Genomic DNA, 15,008 nt, shown 5'->3' on the forward strand with positions numbered 1-15,008 from the left:
GCTCTGAGTCTTTGGGCAGTTAGATGTGATGTGAGGCTCTGGGTCTTTGGGCAGTTAGATGTGATGTGAGGCTCTGGGTCTTTGGGCAGTTAGATGTGATGTGAGGCTCTGGGTCTTTGGGCAGTTAGATGTGATGTGAGGCTCTGGGTCTTTGGGCAGTTAGATGTGATGTGAGGCTCTGGGTCTTTGGGCAGGTAGATGTGATGTGAGGCTCTGGGTCTATGGGCAGGTAGATGTGATGTGAGGCTCTGGGTCTATGGGCAGGTAGATGTGATGTGAGGCTCTGGGTCTGTGGGCAGGTAGAGGGGAGACATGCGACAGGGACAGAACTCATGGGACATGATAACACTGAGGTTGAATCTCGGGGTCACATCGGGGCTGAGAAGTGACTGAACGCTCAAACAAGTCCTCACCTCACCTCAGTCCCAAATAATCCTGCTATAAGCTGACTGAGATGTCAGGCAGAGCTGAAACTAGTCTTCACTTCACCCCAAAATAACTCTGTAGTGTGGATAGATAGATAGACAGATAGACAGATATAATAGATAAATAGAAAGAAAGATAGACAGATACTGTGGATAGATAGATAGATAGACAGATAATATAGATAGATTGATACAGATAAACAGATAGACAGATACTGTAGATAGATACATAGATACTATAGTAGATAGATATATAGATACTGAAGTAGATAGATAGATAGATAGATAGATACTGAAGTAGATAGATAGATAGATGTTACTGTTATGGAAAGTGCAAGGGGGAACAGCAAAAAGATCTGGCAAAATATTAGCAAACTGACAGGTAAACAAATGAAACAGGACACTAAAGCTATGGAATTAAATGTCGACAACCGGCTGGTGAGCAACCCTGTCACCTTGGCTGAAAAACTCAACACCTTCTTCATAAAATCTATTGATGACATCTCGAAACAGTTTGGCGTATCCACATGCTCTGTAAATATGGTGAATAACCCTACAGTCAATGGAGTACCAATTTTTACCATCCAGGAAATTTCTGTACCTGAGGTCATTGATATAATTAGTGCTTTGAACAGCTCTAAGGCTAAAGATGTTTATGGTCTTAACACCAGCTTCTTGAAATTAAATAAAGAGACATTAGCGCCACCTATTATGCATCTAGTTAATTTATCCATTAAGTACTCAACCGTCCCAAAGGCATGGAAACTGGCCTCAGTTACCCCAATCTACAAAGCTGGTGATAAATCTGACATGAACAACTTCAGACCCATCAGTATTTTACCGATAATCTCTAAAATCATTGAAAAATGGGTCGCTAAACAACTTATAGAATTTCTTGAGACGAGCCAGACCCCCTTGCACCCCATGCAGTTTGGTTTTCGTCCACACCACTCAACTGACTCTGCTTTGGTCCTGCTCTTGGAGAAAATAAAAGGCTCCTTGGACAGGGATGGTTGTGTGGGAGCTGTGTTCCTCGATCTTAAGAGGGCATTCGACACCGTCAACCACAGTGTGCTCCTCTCTAAATTGTCCAGCTTCAATTTTTCTGCTGAGGCCATTAAATGGGTCGAATCATATTTGTCTCACCGGGAGCAGTGCACTGTGGTTGGCGGTGTCAGCTCCCCTTACCTGAGCTGTCCAGTAGGGGTCCCCCAAGGGTCAATTTTGGGCCCAATTTTCTTTTCCCTGTACATTAATGATCTTCCAGATTACTGTTTTAATGTAGATGTCCAGCTTTATGCTGACGACACAGTTATTTTCACAAGGGCTAAAAACCCAGTGGAGGCGGCACGTGTCCTATCTTCAGCTCTCTCTCATATTCAGGCATGGCTAACTAAATCTTGTCTCGTGCTGAATGCAAAAAAAACTGTTTGTATGTTCTTTTCTAAAAAAAACATTGCACCTTCGCGCTCCAATGTTTTCCTGGGGTCAGAGGAATTATCAGTAGTTAACGAGTTTAAATACTTAGGCGTGATGCTGGACTCCAATTTAACGTTCAGCAATCACATTAAAATGATCTCCAAAAAAATTAAATTCCACCTGTATAATTTCAGACAAATAAGGAGCTGTCTGTCCACAGACGCTGCGTTTTTATTTTTACACTCAATGATCCTTTCGCATCTGAATTATTGTATAACTAGCTGGTCGCTGACAGGAGTAACCATCCTCAAACCAGCCGAACTACTTTATAAAAAAGCCCTGAAAATACTAGATAAAAAACCCTTTTCTCATCACCACTGCCATGTCATACGTAAATATGGCATGCTAAGTTTTGAGAACTTTAGAAATTTCACCTCTGCCTGTCTAATATACAAAGTTCTACATGGACTGGCGCCGCCTCCTCTTGCTGACTTTATCAAATATCGTGCGACCGCCAACTCGACCCGTGTCACCCGGGCCATTACGAACAAGGTCTGTGAAGTCCCCTTTAGAAAAACTTCCTTTAGTCAGAAGACCCTATCCTTCATGGGAAGCACTCTCTGGAATAATCTACCTCCCTCGATTAGAGAATGCCCGAGTCTCGCCACCTTCAAAGGCCAGTTGAAAATATGGCTCAGATCAAACCAACAATGTGATCACAATTAACATACTTAACAGATCATTTGCCATGTTTTGCAGCATGCTCTGTGTGTTTTATTTATTTTATTTATTTTAGGTTTCACTAACCTTTTATACTATTAATTTTTTTTGGTACTATTAATTGTGTGTTTTAATCATTTTTGGTTTTACTAACTTTCTGTACTTTTAATCTTTGTTGTATTATTAATTTTTCTTTCGCTTTCATGATTACATCAACCTGCCATGGGACTACAGGTGGAAACTAGCCCTTGGGCTACAACCTGGCATATTTACTGTACGGCTGTACTGTTCATTAATGTGTAAAGTCCCATTCTTTAAATAAATGAATCTGAATCTGAATAGATAGATAGATTGATACTGAAGTAGATAGATAGATAGATAGATAGATACTGAAGTAGGTAGATAGATAGATAGATAAATAGATACTGTAATAGATAGATAGATAGATAGATAGATAGATACTGAAGTAGGTAGATAGATAGATAGATAGATAGATAGATACTGTAATAGATAGAGGCCTGAGAGGGCCTGAGATGAACTGAGTCCGCACTTCACCTCAGACATTATTCCAATCAATTCTATGATTATACTTCACCCTCTGTTTGATATGATAAAATCATATGATTTGACCCGTCTAGTTGAGTGTAAACACGTCCAGTCCCATCTGCTCCACTCTATATCTGTTCAGTGCAACTCATTTCTATTTTAATGTATTCATACTGTAATTATGAGGATTTCCCAAATGAGCGAGGGGTATGAGGGTGTGTGAGTGTGTGCGTGTGTATGTGTGTGTGTGTGCGTGCGTGCGTGTGTGTGCGAGAGAGAGTGGGTGAGTCTTACCCTCGATGGGAGCCAGGATGACGCGGGAGTGGTCGTAGGCGATGACGTTGGCGTAGCGATTTTTGGGCTTGTTCACCTCCAGGTTGGAGTGCTCCCAGGTGAACTGCTGGCCTGGGTCAATAGACTGCCGGGGGCACAGACACACGGAGCACACACAGAGAAGAACTTTGAGGAGCTGTGAGAGGCCCTCAGAGAGCTGAGTGAAAACAAAATCCTGCCAGAATGTATCAGACTGTACCACAGAGAAGCCAGGGAGGGAGAGATGGAGAGGGTGATTCCACCAGAGGAAAAGGAAAAGCAGGGCTGTGTTATCGTGACAATCTGCTCTCCGCCTGCTTTGAATACTCGCAGCAGCTGCACACGGCGCTTCATCAAGATCATTAACGCAGGGAGCGCATAAGTACCAATAAATATATTGATAAAGGTGGCGGCCCAGAGATAAATTCCACCGCCTCTCGAAAATACAGGAATTCTGGATAAATATTCAGCGGCCTTGTCGAGGTAATTTACTATTCCATTACGATTCGCCGTTTGCTCGGAGGCGTCTGGCGCTCTGTTGCCGCGCGTGTGCGTGCGTGTGAGCGTGCGAGAGTGAGTCGAAAGATGTTTGGGGTTTGGGCTGGCCGTGTAGGGAAGGAGAGTGTTGGCAGGAGAGACCGAGTCCTGATGTAACAGTTAGCTGCCATGATTACACTGAACAACAGCAGCACAGCCATCACACGCTCTTCAAACAGAGCTCCTCTCTCTCCCTCTCTCCGTCGTTATGCCCTCTCTCTCTCTCTCTCTCCCCCCCTTTCTGATGTTCTCTCCCCCTCTCTTTCTCTGTCTATATCTTTCTCTTTCTCTCTTCATCTCACTCTCTTCTCTCGCAATCTGTCCCGAGATGCTCACAAGTCATTTTTCGCAAAGCCAAGTCAAGTCTCACGTCTCTTATGAGTGTTCCATCATCTGCTGCATGCCATCTGCTCTGCTTGGAACACTGCATAGCTAAAGCATGTGCTGTATTATCCTCACTCACTTTATCTATCAGCATACCATGCAGTATTAGCATTGTTTAGTTGGCATTATTACCGTAAATTCCGGACTATAAGCCGCACCTTTTTTCCCGTTTTTTGGCCTTTTTTGGCCCCTGCGGCTTATATAACGGTGCGGCTTATCTATGGAAAAAAAATGGAAAAGGTAATCTACATCAGAATCGTGCAAGCTTCAATCTCAATCTTTGGATAGCCATTTTTCCTCACTCCTAAAACGTCCGAAATCCACGCCACGAGAGTGTGACATTGAAATAAAACCTTGGCCAGTAAGGGCGATGTGGTCAGGGTGGCGGATGGCCATATACGTTTGCCTTCGTTGCCGACGACTGCGGTTTATCGTTTTTCTTATTGAACCCTAACCCAAACCATTTCTCTAACTTTACGTTGTTTTAGTTGCTTAACCATAACCGTAACACAAGTTGTGGCTACGGTCTGGCGGTGTCGGAAAATGATGAAAAAGGGGTACCCAGTGCGTTAACGAGTAACAACATCATCTCTCCACCTGCGCTCTCCAGCTCTCTCCACCCTCATTCAGTCCTCATCATTAACCGAGCGCCCCCCTCCCCCCATCTTCCTCCCCCCGCCCCCATCCTCCCCACCCTTGCTCCTCCCTCGCCTGGCTAAAAACCAATCAGTCAAAGACCCGTAGAGCTGCGCTTGGCAAGCCGGGGCGCCCGGACGAGCAGCCATTCATCAAGAAAATAACAAAATTAAAATTACACTTCTCCATTTAATTTGGTCATTTATTTTTCCGGGGGGCTGCGCGAAGGGGGCAGGGGGACAGACACAGAGAGAGAGAGAGAGAGAGAGAGCGGGAAGAGAGAGAGGGGGGGGGGGGGGGGCTGGAAGCGAGAAGTTTTATTCGCTCTCACAGCCAACTCATTAGAACTTCTGGTCGTAGCAAAGCGTCGACTTTGGCAAAGCGTCTCCCATCTCTCCTCGTCTCTCTCTTTTTGAACGCGGCGAACTCAATCCCCTTTGTCGATTTGGTGCACAGCCCGGATGTGGATTTATGCATAATAGATACCCAAGAAATACTGGATCGCAATGAGAAGTCATTATCCACCAATATCACCGGCGGGCATGATGGCGGCGGTCTGACCCGCTTCCTGCCTGGGCCTGGCGCGCGGGCGCCAGGCGACAGGCGCGGTGATTTAGGGATGGAGAGGAGGGGATATTGCCGGTATGCAAACGAGAGCTGATTCAGCGGTCCTGATTTCTAATCAACTCCGCCGTCATTTATAACCCACACGCTCGCACAGCTCAGACAGCTCACTTACCCCCCCCCCCACTCCTCCCCCTGCTGGAGCCTGAGTGCCTGTGTGTACCCCCCCACTCCTCCCCCTGCTGGAGCCTGAGTGCCTGTGTGTACCCCCCACTCCTCCCCCTGCTGGAGCCTGAGTGCCTGTGTGTACCCCCCCACTCCTCCCCCTGCTGCAGCCTGAGTGCCTGTGTGTACCCCCCACTCCTCCCCCTGCTGGAGCCTGAGTGCCTGTGTGTACCCCCCAGCTCCTCCCCCTGCTGGAGCCTGAGTGCCTGTGTGTACCCCCCCAGCTCCTCCCCCTGCTGGAGCCTGAGTGCCTGTGTGTACCCCCCACTCCTCCCCCTGCTGGAGCCTGAGTGCCTGTGTGTACCCCCCCACTCCTCCCCCTGCTGGAGCCTGAGTGCCTGTGTGTACCCCCCACTCCTCCCCCTGCTGGAGCCTGAGTGCCTGTGTGTACCCCCCCACTCCTCCCCCTGCTGCAGCCTGAGTGCCTGTGTGTACCCCCACTCCTCCCCCTGCTGGAGCCTGAGTGCCTGTGTGTACCCCCCACTCCTCCCCCTGCTGCAGCCTGAGTGCCTGTGTGTACCCCCCACTCCTCCCCCTGCTGGAGCCTGAGTGCCTGTGTGTACCCCCCACTCCTCCCCCTGCTGCAGCCTGAGTGCCTGTGTGTACCCCCCACTCCTCCCCCTGCTGGAGCCTGAGTGCCTGTGTGTACCCCCCACTCCTCCCCCTGCTGGAGCCTGAGTGCCTGTGTGTACCCCCCAGCTCCTCCCCCTGCTGGAGCCTGAGTGCCTGTGTGTACCCCCCAGCTCCTCCCCCTGCTGGAGCCTGAGTGCCTGTGTGTACCCCCCACTCCTCCCCCTGCTGGAGCCTGAGTGCCTGTGTGTACCCCCCAGCTCCTCCCCCTGCTGGAGCCTGAGTGCCTGTGTGTACCCCCCCAGCTCCTCCCCCTGCTGGAGCCTGAGTGCCTGTGTGTACCCCCCCAGCTCCTCCCCCTGCTGGAGCCTGAGTGCCTGTGTGTACCCCCCCAGCTCCTCCCCCTGCTGGAGCCTGAAGCTTAATTTATACTTATTATAAAGTGTCGCTCAGCACATGGTCGCAGACGAAAAATAAAGTGTCGCTCATGTTGCTGCATTTATGCTTCTCTCCACGGCGCAACGGTCACGTGACGCTAGAGACAGAGGGAGGCAGAGAACTAGTGCAGTGCAGACAGGCAAGAGAGGGAATGCTGTCAGTGAACCCACGTCGCCGCATATAACGACAACCACACAATCACTTCCTCTCTCTCTGGGAAGTTGGTCACGGTGTTCTTTGTGATTTTCACGAAGTCATACATCAAGGACAGGCTGATAAAAATACCGGGGACACGCTCATTAATTTCATTTCAGCGAAAACTAAAACAAGGAAGTCGCGCGTGCCCGTCTATATAGCCAATCAGACTTGCGCGACATTATGTGACGTAGTCAGCGACACTAGACATTTCACCAGGTAGCAGACACTGCTCGCAGACACTTGAAAGTGTCGACTCAAGTCCTCATTTCTGTCTGCGACCATTTCAAAAGTGTCGGCAGACGAAGCATAAATTGGGCTTGAGTGTCTGTGTGTACCCCCCCAGCTCCTCCCCCTGCTGGAGCCTGTGTGTACCCCCCACTCCTCCCCCTGCTGGAGCCTGAGTGCCTGTGTGTACCCCCCACTCCTCCCCCTGCTGCAGCCTGAGTGTCTGTGTGTACCCCCCCCACTCCTCCCCCTGCTGGAGCCTGAGTGCCTGTGTGTACCCTGCCGCTCCTCCCCCTGCTGGAGCCTGAGTGCCTGTGTGTACCCCCCACTCCTCCCCCTGCTGGAGCCTGAGTGCCTGTGTGTTTCCCAAACAACAGATCAACTGAGTTCTATGGAAAACAGTAGACTCAAAGCCATTTTAGACGAAAGTAATAAGAAGGAAAAAAATAGAAAAAAATGTTGGTTTTTGGATACGCCCCCCAGGAGGCCCAACCCTAGCCCTAGCCCTAGTGTTCCGGAGATATCGCCATTCTGAGTCCCCATTGTGAGCGAAAATTTACTACGGTGTTTTCGTCACCAAACACATCCTACTTATATAACTTGATGTTTACCATTAACTCATTCATGGCCAGTTTAGGACTGCCAATATTTAGCACAGGCCAAAGATTTTCATAATTGTTGGTCATCTTTCAAGACCCACAGTAAATTATCTATTAGCACCAAAGTGATTTGCAATACCTCAAAATGAAGATGTACGTCTCTGGGTTCACCAGGAAAAAAAGTGAGCTTTTAGCATGTTCTGTACTCTACTTATAGCCATTTATATACACCCTGTTTTCACCAAAAAGGTCTCTCTGAGAAGAGAAATTGCAGAAAATGGCATTTTTGTAAAGCACACAATCTCAGGCAGAACTCGCTCTCAATTCTTTTATTTTGAACTGTATTGACATCAGACATGTAAATATTATTCGTTATGACACAAATGACAAAAAAAAAAATATATATATATATATATATATATATATATATATACATATATATATATACATGAAGTGATTTTTTTACATTCAACAATACAGTTTACTCAGTGTGAGTGAGTGTGAATGTGTGTGTGTGTGTGCGCGGGGCCCATGTGTGTCTCTTTACATTACATTACATTTCGTCATTTAGCAGACCTAAATGACCGTCCTGACCGTCCTGACCTCATTCTGAGATGTGGGCTCACAATCGGCTCCTCATCTGAAATAAAAGCAACATATAAACTATATACCGTAATCACATTTAGTACAGAGACAGTGTAGTGTAGTGTCTCAGTAAACTATACGATCATAGAATGCAGAGATCAGTGTAGTCTCTCTCACACACACACACACACACACACACACACACACACACACACACACACACACACACACACACACTCCTTACCGCGAGATCATCCGGGTCCTGTCGCATTGGAGTCCAGTCTTCCTCGCCCTCGACAGGAAAGTGGCCGTGCTGCTTGGCTCTGTGTGAAAGCAATTTCTGTGGCGAGGCTGCTGTTCTCCTCCTCACAAAGTTGTGACTCCGTCTCGTCTCTTTCGGGGACCAGGATCGATCATGTTGGTCACGGGTTTGACTACCGCGAACAACTGATCGATGTCCGCTGCCCTGCAGCAAGCCGACCAGCTCGTGCAGCGCGCCGAGGGGCGTTTCAATGGCGTTTCTCCTCTCTGCACAAAGAAGCGCGTTTCTCTGTTTTCTGTTTTTCCTCCTGCTCATTTCAAAACAACAGCTGCGGTATGTGTTTGTTCACGTGTTGTCGGCTTGTCTTTGAGGGCAGGGACCTGATACCATGTCACAGGCTGGGGAAGTCTTTGAACTACGCGCTGCACTAATAAAAACAAAAACACGTCAAACACGTCATTGGCGGGGAGGGCTATTCCTGATAACACGTCAAAGACGTCTTTGGCGATGAATGAGTTAAAGGCTTCATTTCAAAGCAGTTATTTATACATTTTGGAAAAAGGAAAAAGTTGCCATTTTGTAAATAAACAGCCAAAGATAGCTAAAGACTTAGTGATTTTTACTTTCAAGACAGCAATTAGGGAAATCAGTTTTTCAAATCGTGGATATCAATTTATATGCTAAAGTCATCCAGTCGATACAAGTGCTTTGCCACCTAAGGATTCAAAACTTATCTATGATGCTTTAAGAACTACGTACCATCACTTAGTTCAGTTTTATGCCATCAGTCATTGTGTAAGAAAATAAGTAGTTACAAGCTGGATTTCTGTTTGGAACATTTGTCTTTTGTTTCTCATCTTCCAGCCTCTGGGTACCTTTAATGATCAGCTGTTCCCTGAGCACATTACGGCAGAACCAGCCCAAATCATTCTTTTATTTGGGGTGATTTGGGGGAAATTGCATTTGGGGGGGTTGGACTTACTTCAACCCCCCCCACCCGGCCACTCCACCGCTTCGCCCCCCGAGGGAAATTTCGTAAAATTGAAAATGACAATTGTTTCACGGGACACTTCTGTATCTGAAGCGAAGGGAAAGCTGCCGAGCACGATTGATATTTCATGATTGCCCCGGCACCATCAGCCACAGTATTACCAGCTGGTGGTAAAATGGACAAGAGGCAATTTCCTAACACTGTCCCAGTGGGAGAGAAGGAGGTAACTGTTGTCTCCTCCCAATGAGAATCCAATCAGACAGGAGTCAATAAACTGAAGCCCTAACCATGGGCGCCTAACTGTAAATGTGGGGGTGGGGGGTTGGTTTGTATACTGTGATGCTTGATTCTCAATGCTATATTAACACAATTTATTTAAAGAGATGCTATAAACCCAGGAGAGGTGTCTGCAAAGGCTTCTTTTTATTTTATTTTTTATTTTTTTTGGTGGGGGGAGGGTAAACTAACATAATTAATATGCTATATTTCACAAAATGACATAAGCCAGTTACAAGAAAACATAAATTCATTGTTACAGTAATTAATTATTACAGTAATTAATTTTGAATATCATATCATCTTTTATATTCTCTAACACTATCCTTTTGCTTTATTGGCATCCTATCTGCTGCTGCTGCTGTGCTGATACTGCTAACAGGAGGCTATCATCTTCATCTCACTTTAGAGATGCTAGATAGCTTGCCAACACTTGTCAGCTAAATGTAGTCGTTCACCTCTGGTCATGACGGTCTTCAGAGAAACACACCTGTGCTGTTTTTAACTTTTCTTTGTCCACACATTTTACAATGCTAGCTGTTGTTTCTTGGTTCAAACAATCATGCTGCCACTCCATTCTCGATAGTCCCATAGACTGTGGTATGTAGTGTAGGCTATTTGTTGTGGCAGGTTGGGCGATACCACTTGGGTTGGAAAGGGGGTGTTAGCCATCCAAATGCAACTATGTAAAAGCACATATATTTTACTTCGTATTTAATTAAATATTAGATTTAAAAGATTGACGAAAGATTAAACAATTTTTACTAAATGTTGACTTTTAAAAGGGGTGAAAAGTGAAGGGGCAAAAATAAAATTTTGCCCCTCCTAATGCCCTTCCTGGAGGGGCATTTGCCTAACTTGCCTAACTGTGTAGGCACCAGTTGACCTAACATTGACCTTTTGACCTATGGCCCCTTCGGCCAACTCACCTCGTATTCCTGGGAGAGCTTGAGGTTGTCGTTGGCCTTGAGGAGCTCAGTGTGTTCGGCCAGCTCTGAGATGGGGATGGGAGGATGGTTCATCATACCTGCTCAACGAATGGATGGAGAGAGGAGGAGGAGAGGAGGAGAAAACTCTTTAGTACAGTGGACAGATACGAGAAGCTACACTCTCAAAGTTAAGGCTCATACGACACAAGGGTTTGGGGGTAAGGGGTGCTTGCTTGCAAGACAATGGAGGTTTTGGCTTGGGTTTTAGTGGTGAGGAAGCTTTTAAAAGATGGGGGTTTGTGCAGAACATGGTGGATTTCAAACAGTCAAAATGTATTTGATTGGTGATGTTATTGGAGCTTGATTGGACCAGGCCAGAGCTCTAAAATTCCGATATTAGCCACTTCCTTCAGATATTCATTCAGACATTTTATTTTTATTTTATTTTTTATTTTATTTTATGTCTACAGGCCAGAGTGGCTGCCGTCACTTGCTTTATTCTGCCAGCCAGCCTAGCCTTGTGAAACAGAATAGGACTGCTGGCCGTTCAGGGTGGGCCTCTATTAAAGCAGAACCAATGGATGATTGCTGGGGGTGCCAGAGGAAACCCCAGACCAATTACTGCTCAGCCTGCAGAGGCAGCCAGCACTTTCTAACAGCTTGGCAAATGAGAAACAGGGTGGCAAATTTCAGATTTTGATGGTGAAATCACAGACGAGAAACAAGATGGCCCTTCATATAGCTTACTCTATAAATCAATGGTATGCCACCGCTGACAAAATAAATCTTTTGTCCTCCTCAGTGAAGATAATCAAAAGAAACATTTGCTTTAGGAATGGATAAAAACAGGAAAGAAATTCAATAGCGGATCACTAGCTGGAGGAAAAACAGCGTAGCAGTGGAGGGAAAATGTCATTTAGGAAGGCAAATATTTAGCAGAGTTCAAATGAAATCTTTCAGGATGGTGTCACTGGAAGCACAGCACCAGGCTAGGAACTCAAGTGAGCTTAGTTGTTGATTCGTTAGATATGAAAATGTTGTGTTTTTAAAGTTACTCTTATTTTCAGCACCATCCACAACAAAGCAAGATGAGAGAGAAGCTATGAAACAGATCAGATCATGGCCTATCCTGTGATCCCCTTGCTGTGCTAATCATTTGTTATCACGTTTAGTGTGTTTAGCATTTCTGTGCTTTTTCAATCCTCACAACAATCGTGTCATTGTTGGCTTTGTACGTGGTTATACTGCTCTATGGAGCCCTGGCCCGGGTGGTTATACTGCTCTATGGAGCCCTGGCCCGGGTGGTTATACTGCTCTATGGAGCCCTGGCCCGGGTGGTTATACTGCTCTATGGAGCCCTGGCCAGGGTTATACTGCTCTATGGAGCCCTGGCCCGGGGACTCATGTGAAGGGTGGTGGGATGGGGACAGGTTGGGAGTTCAGTGTGAGTGATGCTGAGTGACACAGTGAGTTGCTCCAGTCCAGCCGGCCAATGCAAAGCAAGCATGATGCTACTGTAGCGTTTCTAGCGTTTCCTCAAGCATGATGCTACTGTAGCGTTTCTAGCGTTTCCTCAAGCATGATGCTACTGTAGCGTTTCTAGCGTTTCCTCAAGTATGATGCTACTGTAGCGTTTCTAGCGTTTCCTCAAGCATGATGCTACTGTAGCGTTTCTAGCGTTTCCTCAGTCCGAGGTTCCTTCAAATGAGCAGCGGAGGACACTGGCTCTGAGATGAAACACCCCCCGCCTTCTACACCACATTACCACCATTACAGCGTTCCCAGTTCCCACACCTTCAAATTCAAGGACTTTTCAAGGACTTTCCAGGCCCAATTCCCCCAAATTCAAATGACAACACTCAACATTTGTATAATGAGTACTAGCAGGCTTTACAGAAGCTCACAGACAACAATTAAAAAGAGAGAGAGAGGCTTGAATGTGTGAACACTTCTCAACTGTGCTGTGTTACACGTTAAGTAAAACAAAAAAACAAAAAATAACTAATATAAAAAGAAGCACTTTCAATGACCCATGTCTATGTATGTCTATTTTCAAAAACTTTCAAGGCATTGATTTTTCCCCTCAAACGTTCGAGGATTTCAGTGACGCAGCACATCCTCATGTCCGGCATACATACACTCCTCCTCCTTCTAAATCCTGCTCACGAATCATCTCAAGGAATAAGAACTGGGCTTGTCAGTTGGGCGGGCGGGGAAATTGGAGGAGTTTTTCTTGGGCTGTCTCTGACACGCGCTGCTCTTTGTGCTGCCACTGCTGGAGCACTATCGGCACGGCTTGTGCACTTCAGTTCACTAATCCATTCAGGAGCATAATGCAGACGCCATGTACATGTAATGGAATATGGGGCGGCCATACATTGAAAAACATGGCACTGCTTAGCGCGTCCATATTTTCCACTAAGAGGCTTTTAAAGACCTCTGTTCCTCGCCGGGTTGTCAAGGTCAAAAGTCTGCAGGAACGTTGACACGCCTTAACAAACAAAGTTCCGCGGGCTTAATTGGGCGTGGAAATCGGCATAATCACATTAACCATCCTCAATTTCCCCTTTGTGACGACGCTTAAGACCCCTCCAATGTCAAGGGAGGGCGCCGACGCTTTTGGTTGTTGCTTTTGTTGCGCTTAAAAGAGGGAAGCCGACCCTCTCCGCTGACAGTCTTCATTAGTAACGCCAATTTATTTGACATTGGGAGAACAATGCAGGCGTGCGTCAATTACACGCAGATTAACACAGATTATCACGGAGACACGAGGCACGCGGCGATGACACCGGACGCTGTGACATCCTTTGGAAAATGAGCGGAGACACCGCGTTACGAGACGTCTCGACAAGAGTGCTGCGACAAACAGCCGTGCACTGCGTTAAGGTCACTACAGCGCGGGGTTACTAAATCAACTCAATGTTCCTAACTTTGTTTTCAACCGCCGCCTCGAACGGTCCTATTCCATTCCCTGTCTTCATATAAACTCATGAACCGAACCTCGCAAGGTAACCGGAGAACTCGGAGGATATTAATATATTTGGACGAGATGTTGTGTTTGTTTATTCATACTTGACTTTCTCAATGAGCCAACAAAGCCTGCAGATCCCCGTGGCAACGCTCCAGAATAGACGCCGTTATTAATCACTTCTGCAGTGGGGATTCATTGAGATAGGCATCGAGAAACAGAGGGGAAAATGGCAAATTAACTTTGGCTGTCAGTTGATTTACTGCAAATTCAAAGTGAAAAGGTATCGGCAGTTATGAGCCAAATAAGGAAGTGTGTATGCAAATGAGGGGCCTCACTTCTCTTGGAGTGAACAAGAGCGCGTTGTTGAGAGGGGAGATCAAAGGATGTTTGTGTGTGTATGGCGTGCGTGTGTGCGTGCACGCGCGTGTCTCTGTTTGTGTGATTGCGCGCGTGTGTGTGTATGTGTTTGTATACACAGTACCATACACACACTGCATCAGGTCCTTTGAGCTCATGTTTACTGTCCATATTACTGTCTGTTTGGTCAACTGACTGCCACGCTTAGAGATTCATCCGGCTGACGCTTTCCATACATCCGGATATCCCACAATGCACTGCCAGCAGGGTTACAATGCAGTCTTTGTAGAGTTTACGGCGTCAAACTTTGGGAGAGTTCCGTGGAATAGATTTAAATGAGTGATGCAGGAGGATACTGGCACGTCATCTGTATCGGCCGATAAAGGCTTTCAAACGAAATATCGGCATCGGCCCAAAATGAATATTTCTGCTCATAAAATGACGCTTTAATTATGCCCAAACGCTCGACGCTTGACTCAACGCTCGATGGCATAACTCAAGTGGAAGTCGTTTTGCCCAGTGAATGTGTACATTTAGAAAAGCATTGCTTTTATGTCTGCATCACGATAAGACGAGTAGGCATAAATAATGTGTTCGTTCCACTAAAGGAGAGACTTGATTATCTCCCAAATTAGGTGGGGAAAGATGTGTGCATTTATCAGCATCGGCAATCGGCCAAAATAGTTGGAAAATATTGTCCAATATGGTGCATCTCTAATTTAAATCTTCAAAACCTGCGAGAAGTTTCTCATCGTCCCACTTCGCCCTTCGCCAACATAAGCTAGCGCTATAAACTCTGGTGTTACGGCGACAAACCACGCCGCTAAACCCATCTGCCT

The 15,008-nt window shown here is 46.4% G+C and overlaps 1 protein-coding gene across 1 annotated transcript in view; it reads right to left on the reverse strand.

Annotated features, from left to right (window-relative positions):
• Positions 1-15,008, reverse strand: part of LOC310786583 (receptor-type tyrosine-protein phosphatase S-like) — a gene marked incomplete at its 3' end in the record, with an annotated part of 381,361 nt that overhangs the window by 36,625 nt on the left and 329,728 nt on the right. Inside the window, 2 exon segments of the mRNA XM_083647811.1 lie at positions 3,405-3,528; positions 10,842-10,939. Of these exon segments, the coding sequence (XP_083503937.1) occupies positions 3,405-3,528; positions 10,842-10,939 (222 nt within the window).

This window comes from Poromitra crassiceps, assembly GCF_964638095.1.
Source record: "Poromitra crassiceps genome assembly, chromosome: 12".
NCBI classification, from domain to species: Eukaryota; Metazoa; Chordata; class Actinopteri; order Beryciformes; family Melamphaidae; genus Poromitra; species Poromitra crassiceps.